At 38.9% G+C, this 18,788-nt stretch overlaps 1 protein-coding gene across 1 annotated transcript in view; it reads left to right on the forward strand.

The window, feature by feature from the left end:
- The window catches only part of MYO5C (myosin VC), a 151,464-nt gene that overhangs the window by 71,500 nt on the left and 61,176 nt on the right, over positions 1-18,788 (forward strand). Inside the window, exons 13-19 of the mRNA XM_036736356.1 lie at positions 1,347-1,472; positions 3,189-3,272; positions 6,129-6,263; positions 8,078-8,175; positions 11,823-11,909; positions 12,483-12,594; positions 14,309-14,520. Of these exons, the coding sequence (XP_036592251.1) occupies positions 1,347-1,472; positions 3,189-3,272; positions 6,129-6,263; positions 8,078-8,175; positions 11,823-11,909; positions 12,483-12,594; positions 14,309-14,520 (854 nt within the window). The remainder of the gene's footprint in view (positions 1-1,346; positions 1,473-3,188; positions 3,273-6,128; positions 6,264-8,077; positions 8,176-11,822; positions 11,910-12,482; positions 12,595-14,308; positions 14,521-18,788) is intronic.

Genomic DNA, 18,788 nt, shown 5'->3' on the forward strand with positions numbered 1-18,788 from the left:
ACATTTCCTCCACTTATAAGTTTAGACAACAAAGAATATTCTGAGAACAGATCCATGGGTTTCACCAGACTGCCAAGACACTCTAGGAAACAAAAGTCAAATCAACATGTACTTAGTAGGTGTCAGCCACTATGGTAAGCACTGGTTAAAAAGTTAAGAACCCTTGCTTTAAATAATCCAAAGGATTACAATTACAAAATGGAGCATTGTGTTCAGGGAGTATCACGGCAAATAAATTTTCATCTTCCAAAATCATTGAGGTCAAGAACCAGTTTTGCAAGTAGGTAAGCCAAAAAATGACCACAAGATGTTATCCCTGCCCTCCCCACAAGAAGGAGCATGAAAAGGGATCTCTTTCTAATTAGAGATTTCATAGCCAGGACTCTTTTTCTTCTACCTGAAAATGAAAATGCTATAGTCACTTTGAAGAACCACAAATATTCATAGAATGTTTACACATTGTGAGAAAAAAATGAAAACGGAAAGACCTGTTTCTATGACAGAAATAAAATCCATTCATTCCATCTTTCATGCAATTCTGTTTTCTTTGCAATTTAGGGTCCTTGCTGTCTTGTAAGTATATCAGCCTCTGTCCATTTGATTAGACCCCCTGCCTTGCTTTACCTTCTGATATCTGTGCTATGTTGATTTCTTCCTTTATTTCTTGCTTATGTTATACCTATCACCCTGAGTCCTCTATTTTACATAAATTCTAACTGTTCCCAGATCCAGATCCTCTTTGTCTTGTTGCTACCCTAACAGCCTGATAAATATTCTCTTGTTTTCGTCATCATTAATCACTTCAACGTTTTTCTCCTACTTTAAATCATACTTGCTTTAATAAGAGGAATACTACCATTTTTGAATCTTTACAATATTAGCACCAAAAACTCTTTAGATTATGTTACATTCTTGTAACCATAGGCAGAAATCACACATCAACTCTTCTGCTGTTGATATATTTCAATTTGCTGTTGAGAAGTTGTTTTTCAGTCATGTCCGACACTGCATGACCCCATTTGGTGTTTTCTTGGCAAAGATCTGGAGTGGTTTGCCATTTCCTTCTCCAGCCCATTTACAGATGAGGAAACTGACACAAACCAGGTCAAGTGACTTGAGGGTCACACACCTAGTAAGTGTCTGAAGCCAAATTTGAATTCAGGAAGATGAGTCTTTTTGACCTAAGACCCAGCACTCTATCCATTCCACCACCTAGTTTCCCCACTTCATAGTTTACTAGAATTTACATAGTTTGCTGCGATGTTTCTGTGTCAGGTTTTGCTCTGTTTAGCAACTTTTTCTTGCCTTTATTAATGTTTTAACTCAGCTTATTTTTCTACTCTTAGTTACCACATGGTACAGATGAAAATTGGCTCCAAAAACTCTATAATAATTTTGTCAACAAGAATGCTTTATTTGAAAAGCCTAGAATGTCAAATACATCCTTCATCATCCAGCACTTTGCTGATAAGGTATGATATGGATCTTGCACAATTATTCACATGCCTATATTCAGTGAGCATCTTTCAGAAAGGAAAGCAGCAGCAAAATGTAGGACTAAGCTTCTAGTTGCATTTGAAATGTGTGCTCCCCATCTAATTCATTGTCATCACGAAACATCAAGCATACAGGTCAGTATACAAGTTTTGTAGACAGTAGTCACAATTTCTTCTCTTGGTTCTGCCATAGACTCTGACCTTCTCAGAAATCCAAACTTCATAGAACAAATCCCCTTAATAAAAGAATTTGTTCTGTAAAACTTGGACTCAGTCACCCCGCCCCTGTTGAGATTCGCTTACCCTGGTTTCATTTTATTTTTCTAACTATAAAGTTGTGTGGATGCCACCTTCTGTGGTGAAGGCAGGGTGTGGTTCTGGTTAGGTTATTGCCGAATACAAGTCCTCTGTCTGGAACATCTGTGAATGATCAATGATTTAAATAAACAAGGTATTCCAAGGAGTGCCATTATCCCAGATTCTACTGATGACATCTAAGTGACTCCCTGCTTGTAAGTTAGATTCCTTTGGAAGTTGTATTAACTATATCAGGCTCACTGAATAACAGTAAGTTAGTGCTTCTGTACTCTGTAAAAATATACATTATTTTATGTATTAGAGGGGTCTCTGTAAAGTTGCATACAAAATTAAAGCTTATATTGTTAAATTATATTTCCAATTAACTTCATTTATAATTTCAGAATTTCTGTGAATTCTCATAGAAAAAAATCTAGATGCACAAGACAATAAAAATCACATGTAATATGCATTCACTTCAACGAGCATTCTGCCTTTGATTCACTTGGTCTGTGTGAATTCACCTCCTCACATGACTCTTGTATGAAAAGTCTGTTCACATCATCTGAGTGCTTGTGAAAACATACACATATTACAATATACCATATGATAAGCTAGTTTCTACTTCATTGGAAATTCCCAGTGATTTTTTGGAGAGGCTGTGATGTTTAAGCAACCTCTCTATCTATGGTTTGAGGTATCAAGCAAAAGTAATTACCTAGAAAGAGGCACTTGGAGACTTTTCAATCTTTGGCAGAGCTCAGGCACTGCAAACAGTTAGTGATTTGTACTCTAACTATAAAGGTTCACTCTGTCTTTTTGAAAGCCCATGTTGGGTTTTTTGTTTGTTTTTAAAGAATATCTGGACTCTCAGTTATCAGCATTTTCATTGGTAAGGTCATTCTTGCTACTACATTAGTGTCTAATTAAGTAAAGGTTTGTTACTGAAACCAAGGGGCATCACTGAGCCTTTTTTCCTCTTTCTGATGGGCACAGAGAAAGAACAAGATGACAACCTAGGGACAACTTTCTGAATTCATTAGCTAGAATTCAGAAAGCTAGGTTTGCCTTTAATTAGTAGTAACCTGAAAGAGTTATTATGGTTTTAAAGCAGCTTACAATTACAAAGTCAGATAGACATTGTTATAATCTGGCATGGTATGCTGAGGGATTTATTGTTAGTACTTCATAGTTGTAATAAAACTATAGTCATAAAAAAGAACCAAATCCATCCTTCTCCAATAGACATTTCCAGCTACTTTATCTTAGGCTCTTTTAAAAGCATAAAACCACTGTCACCCACAAAACAAATAGTGATTCAAAGATTGAAATCTTGCCTGCTTTGTCTCTGAAATTGTAGTCTGCTGATATTCCTAACTTAAGCTCTTTGCATAGGTAGAGTATAAATGTGAAGGATTCCTGGAGAAGAACAGAGATACAGTATATGAAGTATTGGTTGAAATCCTGAGAACAAGCAAGGTTTGTAAATTAATACTTCAATAAAATAAGTTAATAATTATTTATTGTACAATTCTGCACAACTAAAGAAGTATATCAGTATACTTCTGTATGTTATATGTACAACCTTTGTATCAGAGGCTCCTTCCTAAACCTAAGGGCCTACATATATTTTGGAGACTTCTAACTTCTCTAGATCATTTGCCCTACCCAGGTAGAACCTGGAAATTTCATCATCTACCACTATCTAAAGGTGAACCAATAGCACCCCTTATAAGCATTCATGCTCACAAGGCTAAAAACATAAAAGTTTTATTTTCAAATTAATGGCCACAGAAATGACACATATCTTCAACATTACATGGTGATCTAGGATACCATTTACTTCCTCTCTTCCTTTTTTTCTTTTTTAATAGTATTTTATTTTTTCCAATAACATATAAAGATAGTTTTCAACATTCATTTTTTGTAAAATTTTAAGTTCCAAATTTTTTTCCCCTCTAGTCCCCCCTCCCCAAGATGGAAAGCAATCTGATATAGGTTATACATGTGCAATCATGGAAACATATTTCCACATTAGTCATATTGTAAAAGAAGAAACAGAGCAAAATCCATAAAAAACCCCAAAAGTGAAAATAATATGCTTTGATCAGCATTCAGACTCCATAGTTCTTTCTCTGGATATGAATAGCATTTTCTGTCATGAGTCTTTTGGAATTGTCTTAGATTATTATATTACTGAGAAGAGCTAAGTCAATAATAGTTGATCATCACACAATGGTGCTGTCATTATCTACAATGTTCTCCTGGTTCTGCTCACTTCACTCAGCATCAGTTCAAATGAGTCTTTCCAGGTTTTTCTGAAATCTACCTCATCATTTCTTACAGCACAATAGTACATTCACATACAAAAACTTGATTAGCTATTCTGTAACTGATGGGCATTCCCTCTAATTCCTTGCCACCACAAAAAGAACTGCTACAAATATTTTTGTACATGTAGGGCCCTTACCCTTTTTTATGTTCTCTTTGGGATAGACTTAGTAGTGGTATTACTCAGTCAAAGGGTATGCACAATTTGATTGCCCTTTGGACATAGTTACAAATTGTTCTCCAGAATGGTTGGATCAGTTCACAACTCCACCAACAATGCATTAGTGTCCCAATTTTCCCACATCTTCTACAACATTTATCATTTTCCTTTTCTGTCATATTAGCCAATCTGATAAGTGTGAGGTGGTACCTCAGAGTTGTTTTAATTTGCATTTTTCATATGACCATAGATAGCTTTAATTTCTTCATCTGAAAACTGCCTGTTCGTATCCTTTTACTATTCTCACTTGGGAAATGACTTGTATTCTCATAAATTTGACTCCATCTCTCTACATACCTCTTCTCTTTTTAAGTGCCCAAGGAACATTCTTCCATTTACATCAGCAGCCATCTCCCTCTGGAGTTTTAGAGGTGAAAAGTACTTCCCTCAAACTCTTTTAATTCCCCATCCATTCCATATCCCCTCCTCAATGGTAAATTGGTTGTTTCATTCAAATTTTCCTGGGAAGGTTTTGGGAGAAATCTCCAAAAGACAGGAGGAAGAGAAGGAGCCAGACGCCCCAAGCATGGGTTCTGCAGTGATGAAGATTTATTATCTTTACTCTAAGTATACGTATAAATGCTTTTTTAAATAAGCAGTACAAATTTTCTAAATTTTAAGTATGGTGATAACCATCTGGTTTTTGAGTCTAGAAGATTAGCTTTGGCTAAGAGAGATAGCTAACATGGTAAAACAGTGGAAACCATATTGAAAATTACCTCAGCAGGCTGAAACATAAGGATAAAGTGAAGAAAATGAAATACACAATAAAAGCCCTACATTTAGATTCAGAAAATCAAAACACAAAGGTACAGAATACAGGAAACCTGATGGCGGGGGGAAAGGGGAACAGTGCATGTTTTTAAAAAAAATTTGGAGGTCTTAGTTGATCACAAGTTTGCCTGCTGCTTAAAAGACAACAATAGCAACTACCACTAATACATTCAGCCTGTGTGATTGTTGTTGTTAATAATAATGACTCATGATTCTGTAGTTCTTTGAAGGTCACAAAGTGTTTTTCACACAGCAAATAGGTGGCGGGAGCATTATTATCCCCATTTTACAGCTGGGGGCATGGAAGCTTAAAGAGAGATGGGGAGTGACTTATGCAAGGGCACAATTAGGAAGGGTCAGGGTGTCTCTGACATTCATGAGCTCTGTGTCTCTGGGCAAGTCATTTAACTGCCATGAACCTTGGCTGGCATCCTGGGACTGTTAAGGTAGAGAAAGAGAACCCGTTTGTATTGGTGGAGGGGGTTCTCGCAGTATGAACTCCCCACGGTAATAAAACCAGAAATCCTTGGCACATTCAAGGTATGCCTTATGGTTAAGAAAAGTAAACGTGGTGTCATGAAGAGTGTTGGACCGAAAGTTAAGAGACCTACATTCTAGTCCAAACATTAATTTACCAGATGGATTTGACTAAGTCACCTTCTCTCTCTCGTCTTCATTTTCTGCATCTGTCAAATGAGGAAAGGTTGGATTCACTGACCTACTTCAAAGGTCCTGTGAATAAAGAGCGTGGGACCTGGAGTCAGGAAGATCTGAGTTCGGATCGAGCCTTAGATGCTAGCTGCGTGACCCTAGACAAGTCACACAACCTCTGTCTGCATCAAGTACCTCATCTGTAAAACGGAAATACTAGCACCTACCTCCCAGGGTCATTTTGAGGATCAAACGGGCTAATATTTGTGAAGTACTTTGTAAACCTTATGTTGCCATATAAGTGAGCGTTATTATTATTCTTATCTGTGTTAAATGTGATGCTCTTTGCCATTTTGCAGTTTCCTCTCTGTGCTAGCTTTTTCCAAGAAAACCCAGGTCCTACTCCCCCCTTCAACGCAGCTATCACAGTCAAATCTGCCAAGCAAGTGCCCAAGCCAAATAACAAGCATTTCCGGACGACCGTTGGCAACAAGGTACCAAGGAGATCTTTGGGGGTAGTAAAAGGAAAGAAGGCTTGTGGGCGTGAGTTCTGGTGCTTTTCTCAGAGAGCCATGTATCTGCATAATTCATATTTTAGGGCAGACATGGGAAATGCATCATATTTCAAATGTAAACATACAAACATAGAAAAAAACAGCATTCCTAACAGTGGAGTGTTCATCAAAGCAACACAGGTCTGGCCAAATGTCACCTTTTATTGGCTGCTGTTCTTAGGACCCTTTGGAAAATAATAATCGCCATAACAATAGGGTTGTTTATGCAGCACTTTGTGGTTACCGAGTGCTTTATTTGCATTGTCTCACTTGAGGTATCGACATGCTTCATTAGGCCAAATATTTTTTCCTGGATTTTCAAGGTAATTTGTTTTTAAACTAGATCCATGATTTCATTGGTATTCAAGGAGTCTTCTCAATGAGAAACTTCCTTTTCCAGAGCAAACTGGCAGCTGATTTCAAACTTAGAGTTTTAGAGTCACCTGGGCCCCTGAGAGGTTAAGGGACTAGTCCAGGGTCACAGAGTCAATAAGTATGAGGCAGGTCTTGAACTCAAGCCTTCCTGACCTGAGGCCAGCTCTCTGTCCACTATTCTACGTGACGTTGGCGCACACTTTATAAAAGCAATATTAAATCTGAGGTTTTGTAACTCAGAAGGTTGTTATGAGACAGATGAAAAAGTATACGTAAAGCACTTTGCAAAGCTTAACATACTATGTAAATGTACGCTATTACTGCTAGAGTTCATCTCAGCTTATTCTAATGCACCAGTGCTGGTGATCTCATTGATATGAACGTTTCTTCCAGCAACCCATCCGTGCCTACCCCTGGGAGCCTCCTATCCATGTCTTCTGATAAATTTACATCCAGTGTTCTGGAAGCACATTTGTTATCTTGACAGTGTATGGATACCAATGGAACATAGAGGCTGGCTATCAGTCATCCCTTTCTTATGGTGACATGACCAGCCCACCTTTTTTTTCTCTAGACCTACATTTCTCTGGTCACATCCTTTATGCTGCTCCTCCTACATAGGTCATCATTTGGAATGTATTGTAGCCTACTTTAGCCCACCCTGTATCTTTCCATTTCCCGTTGGGTGACCCTCAACTTTAAATCTTCAAAGAACTCTAATATTTCATGACTCACAGCTATTTATGACTACAAGAATATTTGTGTAAAAAATTTAGGCCTTTGTTTTGGGATGAAATTTAGAGTTACTAAAAAGAACTGTACAACTTCCCAAAGACAAGTTAGCCACTCTCTCCCACTTATTGATTTCTGGGCCTAGCTCATTGTCCATTTGTCACATTGGTCATGTGTTTGCATATACATATATGTATATGTTATATAAGTGTGTGTACATCCATACTAACAGATGAGTGCTAAAACTATCATATTCTGAGCAATAAACATTCTTCATCTATTTCTTTTTCCCTGTGTGGGTAGTTAGGTGAAACTCCTTCAAATGGTTATGAACTTCATTTAGGAGGCTTTATAGTGTTCCAGATTTTACTGTAATCACTATGATGTCATACAGAAGAAGGAATATCTGACACATTATTTACCTTAAAAATCTGAGAAATTTTTCATTATATCTAATTTTTTAAAGTATCATATATGGTACAAACACTCCCCCAAAATTCCCCTCATTTTATTTTTTAGACATTTTGATTTTCTTTTCCCCCTCTTCAGTTTCTTACTAAGATAGCATGAAGTCTAAGAATATGTTGATTGCCTGATACAAGAATTAATTTAGGCTCTATATGACCTGAGAATTTATGATTTTCTAGTTCCGAAGCTCTTTGTATTTGCTGATGGAGACGCTCAATGCAACCACACCTCACTATGTAAGATGCATAAAGCCAAATGATGAGAAGTTGCCATTTGAGTAAGTATTCCAGTACTCCTGAAGATGCAAATATTGTTCAGTATCATGGCTCCTTATGTAATGTTATTTGTAGAGAACATAAAAGATTAGGGAACAGAATTTCCTCTGTGAACTATTTTCTGGTTCTTCGATGACTGATATGAATTAATTTAGTGTAAAATTGAAAAGATCAGCTTTTTATCTAGAAAAAATGAGGTTTAAGTATAAAGAAGAATTTATGATTTTAAATTACAAGATTTGAAATGAAAAGTCATTTACTCAACACTTGTTAAGCACCTCTTACATTACTGTTCTTAGCACTGGGGATACCAAGATAGCTATGGTATAGATCCTGCTCTCAAGGAGCATACAATGAAATGGGCAAGTAAGAAAAGTGTGAAGGAAACAGGAAAGGAATTAGAATAATTAATTTGTTCAGGATATAGACATTTCTTCATCCACAATTTGCCAATAAAGTATAATCTTAATAATTAGTGGAAAATATTAATTCTAGGATATAGTTAAATAAAAGTTAATTTACTTGTGAGCATATTACTAAAATATAGAGTAATTGGGTTAAGATGGTAATTGGATAGATTATAGAGGAGCTGTATATGCTCCAGCAAAAGTCTCAAAAGGGTACCAGATTGGATGTAATAAAGAAATTCAAAGAAAACAGTAAGTCCCTTCAGCCAACCCAGGACTGTACAAAAAGACATCCAGAATTTTGTGGGCAAAGGGAAAGGAGGACACCCTGAATAGCCCAGCAAGGCAGGAGGTCTACAGCACTCTGATCTGAGATCCTACTGCCCTGAGACACTGCTACTAGCTCTGATGAGAAGTCCAGATCTTCCAACCTTTCAAAGTTTGTAACATTGTCCTCTGGTCACAGCAGGGGAGAAAAGAGATTCGATCCTCCCCCTCCCCACTACCTCGCTGCCCTCTGGTTGTAGGAACAAGGGTTTGGCTCCTCAAAGTGCTCCTGAAACTTAACTGTCACAGCTAAAATCCTTTCTCTTATAAACATCAGCTCAGAGGTGTATCTAATTCTTTCAACCCATTCCAATTCATTTCCTTTGAAGTTTCATCTCATTTCATTCAATGACTTCCCAAATTGATGGAAAACTTGTGTACACCTAATTTATACCCATGAATGATGGATCCAATAGTAGTGTCTGGGACTTAGGCACACTTAGTTTAAACAGGGTCTTCCTAAAGTCTGGACACATAGGCAAAAATGCATACTTTCAAGAAATTAAATGAATGAAATTTTCAACAACATTTTATTTAATTGCAATATTAACAAATAACATCTTCAATATGATTTCCATCATTTGTGATGCAAAAGTTGATGCACTTTGCAGGATTCACATGAGCTCGATGCAATAACTCCACATTTCCTATGTGTCCAGACTTTAGGAACACTCTGTACCTTCAAATGATTCTATGACTCAAAGAGATATTATTACCTGATAAAGGTATCAGGCTGTAGATCATCTTGTTGGTTACATTAATTGGGGGGAATGGATGCTTCCTTCCTCTTATATGTAGAAGAAAACAGAAGGCTGTTGATCAGGAGACAAATAAGCAGAACAGGTTTGAAACTAGTGTGTTCAATCTATCATATACATTTTTTTCAAAACCTAAGCTGTGCATAATAGAGATTTGCAATTACATATATAGTCCTCTTTTTTTCAGCTCTTCGTGTGTGGAAATGCTTGTGCTTGCTGGTGTTCATCAAATTCAGAATAATAGGAAATATCTTTTTAATTTATTCAAAGATATAACCATTAAAATGATATCTTGTAATTAGACTAGATTGACAACGTTTTGCCTAATAGCGAACCCATAGGATACTTGCTTTAATGAAGTGATAGAAATGATTTTCAGTTAGCATAAGAGTTGCACATACATGGGACTTTTAAAGTACTTTAATACTCTGGGAAATATTTTAAGTATAGTAATATGATTTATCTGGTACTGTAGGAACAGAAATACTTCCCATAAATGAATTTTTCATAACTCAAGTTTACCTTTCAGGTGCCAAACTCAACAGATAGATATATTCATTCATTTTTGATGTGTTTTCATGAATTGAACTTATTATACTCTTTAATCCCATGAAGGATACTAGAGGTGATTTACCTTTTTCTAGGTGACAGGATTATCTTTTCTCTCTCCCCTCCTTCAGGTCATAATTATCTGTGCCCATGTAGTAAGAGGGCAGAGTTTATAATTTCAAAGAGGGTCATATATATGTCTGAAAGGTTCAGAACTGCTGGATGTAAGTAATTCTCAAAGTAGGAGGCAGAAGAATCAAAGCATATATTTAGGCTCCACAGTAACCAATCCATAAACCAGCATCCCCATTTTGATATTTTGATCAAAAGCTTCCAGGCCCAATAAGTCCACCTCACAAGAGTAACCAGGAGGCCACAGAGAAGCATGATAGTATAAAGCAAAATCATATACATGCTTCCCCTCTATGGTAAAAAGATTACCCACTAGCCTCAAGTCCCTGTTCAGCACTCCTCAATCCTCACGGAGGTCAGCTCTGCTACCAGCAGCTTCTGCTTCAGCTTCGGCTGTAGCTGTAGCAGCCTCTGGCTCCAACGGAAGCTGTTTTTAACCATCCGGCTCCTGTGGGGGTGTAAGGTACGCCGGGGAAAGCACAGGCTCTTTCGATCTGCTTAAGCAAGGTGAAGGGGTTGACCAGGAAAGCACATGTTCTTTCCATCTGCTTAAGCAAGGGAAGCAAGGTGAAGGGGCCGACAAGCTTACTCCAATCCAACATACAAATAGCATTCAGTTAGTTCAGGGGAAAAAGCCAAACTAGTCAAGGGCACTTGTTGACTAAGTCCTAAGGAGCCCATTTTTGGTTACCAACACAGCCCATCGTTCAGATTCAAACACAAGTCTTTTGACTCCAAAATCAATGGGCATCCAGGCTTGGTTTGAAGATCTCTGAGTGATGGGAAACTACTCTATTGTTTCGTTGTTATTCAGTCATTTTTCAGCCAGGTCTAACTCTTTGTGACCCCTTTTAGAGGGTTTCCTTGGCAGAGATAGTGGAGTGGTTTGTCATTTTCTTCCCCAGCTCATTTTACAATTGGGGAAACTGAAGCAAGCATAATTAAGTGATGTGCCCAGGGTCACTCAGCTAGTAAGTGTCTGAGGCCAGATTTGAACCCAGGAAGATGAGTCTTCCTCACTCCGGGCCTGGCGCTCTATCCACTTGGCTACCTTGTTGCCCTCCCTTATTGTAGAAATGGCACGTCTGTTGCATCCTACCTTATGTATGCTTACTCATCATAACAGTTTAATCCCATATAAATGGCAGTTAGGTGGCGCAGTGGATAGAGCGCCAGGCCCGGAGTGAAGAAGACTCATCTTCCTGAGTTCAAATCTGGCCTCAGACACTTACTAGCTGAGTGACCCTGGGCAAGTCACTTTACCTTCCTTGCTTTGGTTTCCTTATCTGTAAAATGAGCTGGAAAAGGAAACGGAAAGTCACTCTATCTTTGCCAAGAAACCCCAAATAGGGCCACAAGGAGTCAGACACAACCAAAATGACCGAACAACAATATCTGGACTCAAGTCTACAGAGATCCAACAACAATCCCAAATAAAAGATGATGGGAAACAAATGCAAACTTTTTGTTCTCTAGGTTTGACTCCAAAAGAATTGTTCAGCAGCTTCGAGCCTGTGGAGTTTTAGAAACAATTCGCATCAGTGCTCAGAGCTATCCTTCCAGGTATGTTGGTAGACATTCTTTGGGAACACATGCTTACCCCATGCTGAGGAGTGGCATTTGTCCTAGGTACACATCCTCTGGAAGTGCAGTTGAAAATTTCCTAAGCCCTTCTCACCGCCCTGTGGGAAAGGTGTTAGTAAGCATAGAGTAAAGTTGGGCTATAAGGAGAACAGGCCAACACCATTAGTACCTGCTTCCTGCTGGCTGATTATACTCAGCTGCTGCTGGTCCCTGCTATGAGAGAAAAGTTTGTATGGAGGTGGCAAGCAGGAAAGATCCCATGGGAGGTAGGATTTGTCAGTGGCAAACTAAAAGGCCTCTTGGTGGCTGGTGAGAAGGATGATTAGTGGGATGCCAGGATAACGGAATGGAAAGGGGTTACTTGGGTCAATGCCACCAGTCGCAGGATAACCCTTCAGCCTTCCTCACTACCACTACCACTCAGAACCTTTAGGTTCCAGAATACCTCGAACAGAGGTGGTGACAGGAAGCCTCCTAGGGGATCTGAGACCTCTTGGCACTGCTTGCAGATCATGCTGTCATTTGCCAAATTGGAATCTTTTCTTCCCCCAGGTGGACATACATAGAGTTTTATAGCCGCTATGGAGTTCTCATGACTCAGCAAGAACTTGCCTTTGGTGATAAGAAAGAGGTTTGCAAGGTGGTTTTACACAGACTAATCCAGGTTAGTCTGTGCCCCCTATTCTGGATCACTTTTTTCCTCTTAGATAATTCAGTTCAACAAATATTTTTAAATCATCTTCTGGGTACAAAGCACTGAGGAGCTGATTATAAAATGAGTGATTCCAATAAAGTAATCTGTAAAGTCCCTCTAGCTCTTAATACTATGACCTCATGATGCACGCTTTAGCTGACTGACAGGGTTTCTGCCTTCATGGCGCTCACAGTTCAGTAAAGGGCTATGACATATACCAACTGATACAAAGCAGTATATGATAATGATGGCTAGCATTTATATAGTGTTTTAAGGTTTGCAGGGCACCGTACGTGTTATCTCATTGATCCTCACAAAAAAAAAAACTTGTAAGGTACGTTCTATTATTCCCATTTTACAGATGAAGAAACTGAGGCTGAGAGAAGTTAAGTGAGTCACCTGAGACAGGATTCAAACCCAAATCTTCTGAACTTCAAGTCCAGCAAAAGAGAGCGACAAGCAAAGTGCTGTAGGCTGGGGGTGGGGGTGGGGCAGGAGGAGGTGACATGTGAGATGGGTATAAATAAAAAGAATGCGTAGAAATTCAACAAGTGGATGGAGTGAAGGGTTGGCATACCAAGCATAGGGCATACAGCACGAGCAAAAGAATGAAGGTAGGAAAGGGCAAGGTATATACAGTTTATTAAAAGAGTAGGGCCCGTAGAAAAGTAGTGTGAACTATAGCTAGAAAGATGGAGGTCTAATAAATTGTGGTGGGCATTGAATGCCGGGCAAACGAGTTGCCCGTATACTAGATAAAATCATGGGGCTTTCTCACTAATCATACCCTTTGGTTTGTGCCAGTCCTCTTAGAGAGGATTCTAGAATCTGCATGACAAAAGGAAAAGGGCCTGGCTTAGCTACAGAGCAAGGGCTCAGGGTAACAAGACATCAGGACTGACTTTATTTAATGTGACCAAAAAAAAATGCAAAAGACTCATACTCAAGTTCATAAATGGTCCAACTATCCCTCCTTCTCTCTTCATTGGATCTTGCTTTCCTTAGAGATTATAAATTCCTCTAGACTTACTGGACAACTTTGCCATTAAAGTTTTCCTACCCCACCCCCCAATAAAGGTAAAGAGACTCTTCCCTCCTAGGAGTCTCCCTTCTTCATAGACCTATACTGTCCTCTAGACAGAGAGTACAACCATGGGACTGATGTCCCTTGGCATGGAAAAAAACATCTAGGTTGGATAAGCTTCACCTCCCCAAGGACCTATATGGTCTTCCAGTCTTACAATTCCATTTTAGGGTTGGTCCCCCCTCCAAGGGCGACTCCATAGAATTCCCCAAACCTGTGCAGTCCACATAACTCACAGTATGGGTGAAGGGCAAGATTTGGATTTACCTTTCACTTAGTGTTTCTTATCATTCTGGTCTTTGTGTTTAACTCTTACTTGGTCCAAGAATCCTTTGTTTTTTATCCCCCTTCTACATAACTGCCTTTTAGATACCTGAATTCTCCTATCATACCCCTTGAGGATTTCTCTTCTCTAGGCTAACTATGCCCATTTCTTTCAGCACACTTTCAGCCAGTGTTGGTAACCATGGTTTGTGCTTACTGTATTCCCATAACCTCTTCCCCAAGACTTCAGGCATCTCACATATATCATAGAAAATCTGCATATATTAAATTTGGGGAAAGATCATGTCTGATCAGACATACTGTTTTCTCTTCTAGGACTCTAACCAGTATCAGTTTGGTAAAACAAAAATTTTCTTCAGAGCAGGACAGGTGGCCTATTTAGAAAAACTCCGGTTAGATAAACTGAGGCAAGGGTGTATTGTGATACAAAAACACATCCGAGGCTGGCTCCAGAGAAAGAAATTTCTCCGAGAGAGAAAAGCTGCTGTGACAATACAGCAATACTTTCGTGGACAGCAAACTGTAAGGTATTGAACTGATGTACATAATGGGGGATAGGGTGGTATGTGTGTACAGGGTGTCCTTAAAGTCTGGACACATAGGCAAAGATGCACATTTTGAAATATTTGGAATATTAACAGACCTTAGCCCCCTCGACTTCTTTTTCTGGGGTATGCTAAAGGAGAAGGTGTACTCAATGAAAATCACAGATGCAACACACTTGATTGAACACATAAAGAGTGAATGTGCTAAAATTGATGGCAATGTGAAGTTATTGCATCAAGTTCACGTGAATCTTGCAAAATGTATCAACCTTTGCATCACAAATAATGGAAATCATATTGAAGATGTTATTTGTTAATATTCCAATTAAATAAAATGTTGTTGAAAATTTCATTCATTTCATTTCTTGAAAATATGAATTTTTGCCTATGTGTCCAGATTTAGGAACACCCTCTATAGGTATTTACACATACAAGTGGAGAAGAAATGAAGGATTCTGGAAGCTAAGCAGAGGACTGGGAAGGCTGAGTTTCTGAGTTTTCATTCTGATTTAGCCACCGTTTTAATATATGATCCTAGAGGAACTGCTTTGTCCTCTTAAAGTTGGGTTTTCTCTGGTGGCATTAATGTTGCTTCTTCCTCTTAACAGTAGAGTGAATGATATTTTTAAAATGAGGGTAAATTGATGGGGTAATGAAATTATAAGTATTAATTTATATTCATAAGCCCGAGAAGTTTGGCATTCAATTCAATCAAAAATGTTTATTAAGTACCTACTGTATACAAGATATTGTGATAGATTTGGAGGATACAAAGAAAAAAACATACAATTAATTAAACATTTATTAAGTGCCTGTCATGTGCCAGACACTCTCGTGGGTGCTGTGGATAAAGACAAAAGCAGCACCTGACCTTAAATACTTGCCTTCTGCTGGCAGAAACAATATGTACACATATAAGCATGTACAAAATGAATACACAAAGGGAATTTGGGGAGGGTTGGAACATTGGCAGCTGGAGGATCAGGAAAAGTGTCATGTAAAATGTAGAAACCAAGGATTCTAAAAGATGGTAGTGAGAAAGGAGTGCGTGAGAGACAGCTTGTGCAAAAGCATGGAGATACGAGATGAGGTGTCATGTGTGCTGAAAAGCAAGGCCGTTTTGTCCTAACTATAAAGCGCATGAAAGGAAGTAATGTATAATAAACCTGGAAGAGTAAGATGGATCCAGGTTGAGAAGGGTTTTAAATACCCAACCAAGACATTTGCATCAGAAGATTTAAAAGGAAACCATAGATGTTTATTGAGCAGGATGGCAACATGACTAGATATGTGCTTTGGGAGAAATCACTTTGGTAGCTGAGCAGAGGATAGATTAAAGAAGAGAGAGATTTGAGGCAGGAAAACCCATTAGCTATTGCAGTAGTCATGGTGATGAGGGTTCATACTATGGAAATGGCCATGTGAACAGAGAAGGGGAGTGGATACAAGGGATGTTGCAGAAGAAATGAACAGACCTGTCAACTGATGGCATGCATGGGAGGAGAGAGAGGAATTTAAGATGGCTATGAGGATGGAATGATGCTGGTGCCCTCAACAGAAATGGGGAAATTTGGAAGGGGATTGGGTTTGGGAAGAAAAGATAAGGAGTTCTGTTTTGGACATGTTACATTTGAGATGTCTATGGGACATCAAGTTCAACATGTCCAGTGGGCAGTTAGGTAATGAAGGACAGAGACTAGTATTGGATGTCTAGATCTGGGAGTAATATGCTAATAATTAAACTCATGGGAGCTGACAAGGTCACTAAGAGATAGAGTATGTAGCAAGAGGCCACAGCACATGACAGTGCTTTGGGGTACACTCACAGTTAAGATGTAGGACACGGATTGTCCAGAGGGTGAGAAGTGATGGTCAGAGAGGCAAGAAGACAGTCTCTGCCTGTCAGAAGCAGATTTGATGCAGGGAACAGTGGCTTGGTATCCATCACACTGAAAAGTGACCGTTAGCACTGAGGGAAAAGATAAAAATAAATATTAATAGGTAGAAAAGTTGAGTCAGCATCTTGTAGTGAAAAGAATACTACATTTGGACTCAGAGGACCCAGATTCCAATTATGGCTCTTCTCCTGCCCATGTGACCTTGAGCAAGTCAACTAAGCTCCTTGGCCCTCAGTCTCCTCATCTAAGATAGAAAGGTTTCTACCCGATGACCATTGAGAGCCCTTCTACATCTAGACCTATGACCCTAAGGTCTTGGGAAGGTCATTTAATTTCTCTGGACCTCAATTTCTCTCTCCACAAAAATGAACATTTGATTCCTTCTGAAGTCTGTTAGAGCTCTAAACATAGGATGTTGTGCTCATTTTCCTATGAAAAGTGCAATAATCTTGGGAAATTCACTGGGGGCAAATTGAATCCCTCTCCTCTGCAGTAACCTCTGAGGGACATCACACATAGTATTACAGCACAGCACAGTAATCAACGTTAATGATCATAGTCCTGAGTCATCAAGATAAGTTTTAAACAATACTGAAGTGGGGAAGTGTGATACATTTTTAAAGGTTTCCATCAAAGACTGTTAAAAATAGTCAGGGCCTTGACCAGAAACCTTCATTGAGGTGGAACAGCACATTCCCCGATGATGTCAATGTATTGAAGAATTATCCTACTATAATTAACAGCTTTCTTTTCTATAGTGATTTAAGATTTGCAAAGTGTCTTTTACTAATTCTTACTCTGCCCATTTTACAGGTGAGGAAACTGAGACTCAGAAAGGTTAAGTGACTTGCCTGTGGGTGCATAGCTAGTATTTTACCTATCCTAGTTGCCTCTTAGAGATATTGGGAGGATAAATGAAGGATAAATTGATTCTTCCACTCCTTAGTAACCCCTGAAGGCATCAGGGACATAATTTACCAACCAAAAGAGTAAAATATTATTAAGGGTCCTCTTCTCTTTTTGTGCTGTACAGTTTCAAGTAGTGATCTCACCTGATGATCTCATCAGTTCCCACAGATTCAATTAACATCATACAGATGATTCCCAGAACTATGACACATCTAGCTTTAGTCTCTCCCCTGAGTTATAATCCTGCATCATCAACTGCATTTTCAACATCTCAAATGAGATGTCCCGTAGGCATCTCAAACTCAACATAGCTAATACATAACTCATTATCTTTCCTTCCAGACCTTCTTCTCTTCTTAACTTCCCTCTTACTGTCAAGGGTACTACCATCCTCCTGGTTACCAGGCTCACAATCCTGTTTTCATTATCAACCCCTCATTCTCATTCACCCCACATATCCAACCCATTGCTAAATCTCAGTACATTTCTTTACAATATCCCTTAAATATGTCCTCTACACTCACACAGCCTTTGCCCTAACTCAAGCCCTCATCATCTCATTTCTGGACTATTGTGATAGCCTCCTGATAGGTCTTCCTGCCTCTAGTTTCTCCATACTCCAAACCACCCTCAACTCAGCTGCCAAGATGATTTTTTTCCAGTGTAGGTTGGACCATGTCTCCTCCCCCTTCCCCCACTCAGTAAAGTCCAGTGGCTCCCCCTCCTACCTCCAGGATCAAATAAGAAGTCCTGTGTTTGGGATTTAAAACTTTTCATAACCTGTGCCCTTCCTATATTTTCCATCCACTCACTCTACAATCCAGCTACCCTGCTGTACTTGCTGTTCCTTGGATCTAACTCTCTATTTCTCATCACCCTGATTTTGAACTGGATGTACCCCATGCCTGGAATGTTCTCCCTCCTCACCTCTTCCTCTTCAAATTTCTGGTTTGCTTCAAGACTCATCTCAAATCCTGCTTTCTGAAAAAGGCATTTCCTAGTGCTAGTGCCTTTCCCTCTGAGATTATATTCCATATATTACATATATGTGTGTATAAATACATAGGCATACATACATACCCAAAGGGTATGTGTATCCCTATACAAGATATATGCACCTTTTCCGTATGTATATTGTGTGTATTGTATGTATATATGTATGTTTGTATATAAACACAAATATCTGTATGTATATATATACATGTATGCATGTATACACACACACACACCCCAGTATTTATCTAGTTTTTTACACCTTTTCATATTAGATTGTGAGTTCCTTGAGAGCAAGGGCTGTTGTTTGCCTTTCTTTGTATCCCCCTCATTTAGCACAGTGCCTGGTACACAGTAAGCACTTAATAAATGCTTGCTGACCCAGTGACTGAAAAAGCACTATCTTCTTTATGTAGGTGCCTGTCTAAGAAATGCTACTAGTTACAGTGT

The sequence above is a fragment of the Trichosurus vulpecula genome, chromosome 8 (genome assembly GCF_011100635.1).
Source record: "Trichosurus vulpecula isolate mTriVul1 chromosome 8, mTriVul1.pri, whole genome shotgun sequence".
Taxonomy (NCBI): Eukaryota; Metazoa; Chordata; class Mammalia; order Diprotodontia; family Phalangeridae; genus Trichosurus; species Trichosurus vulpecula.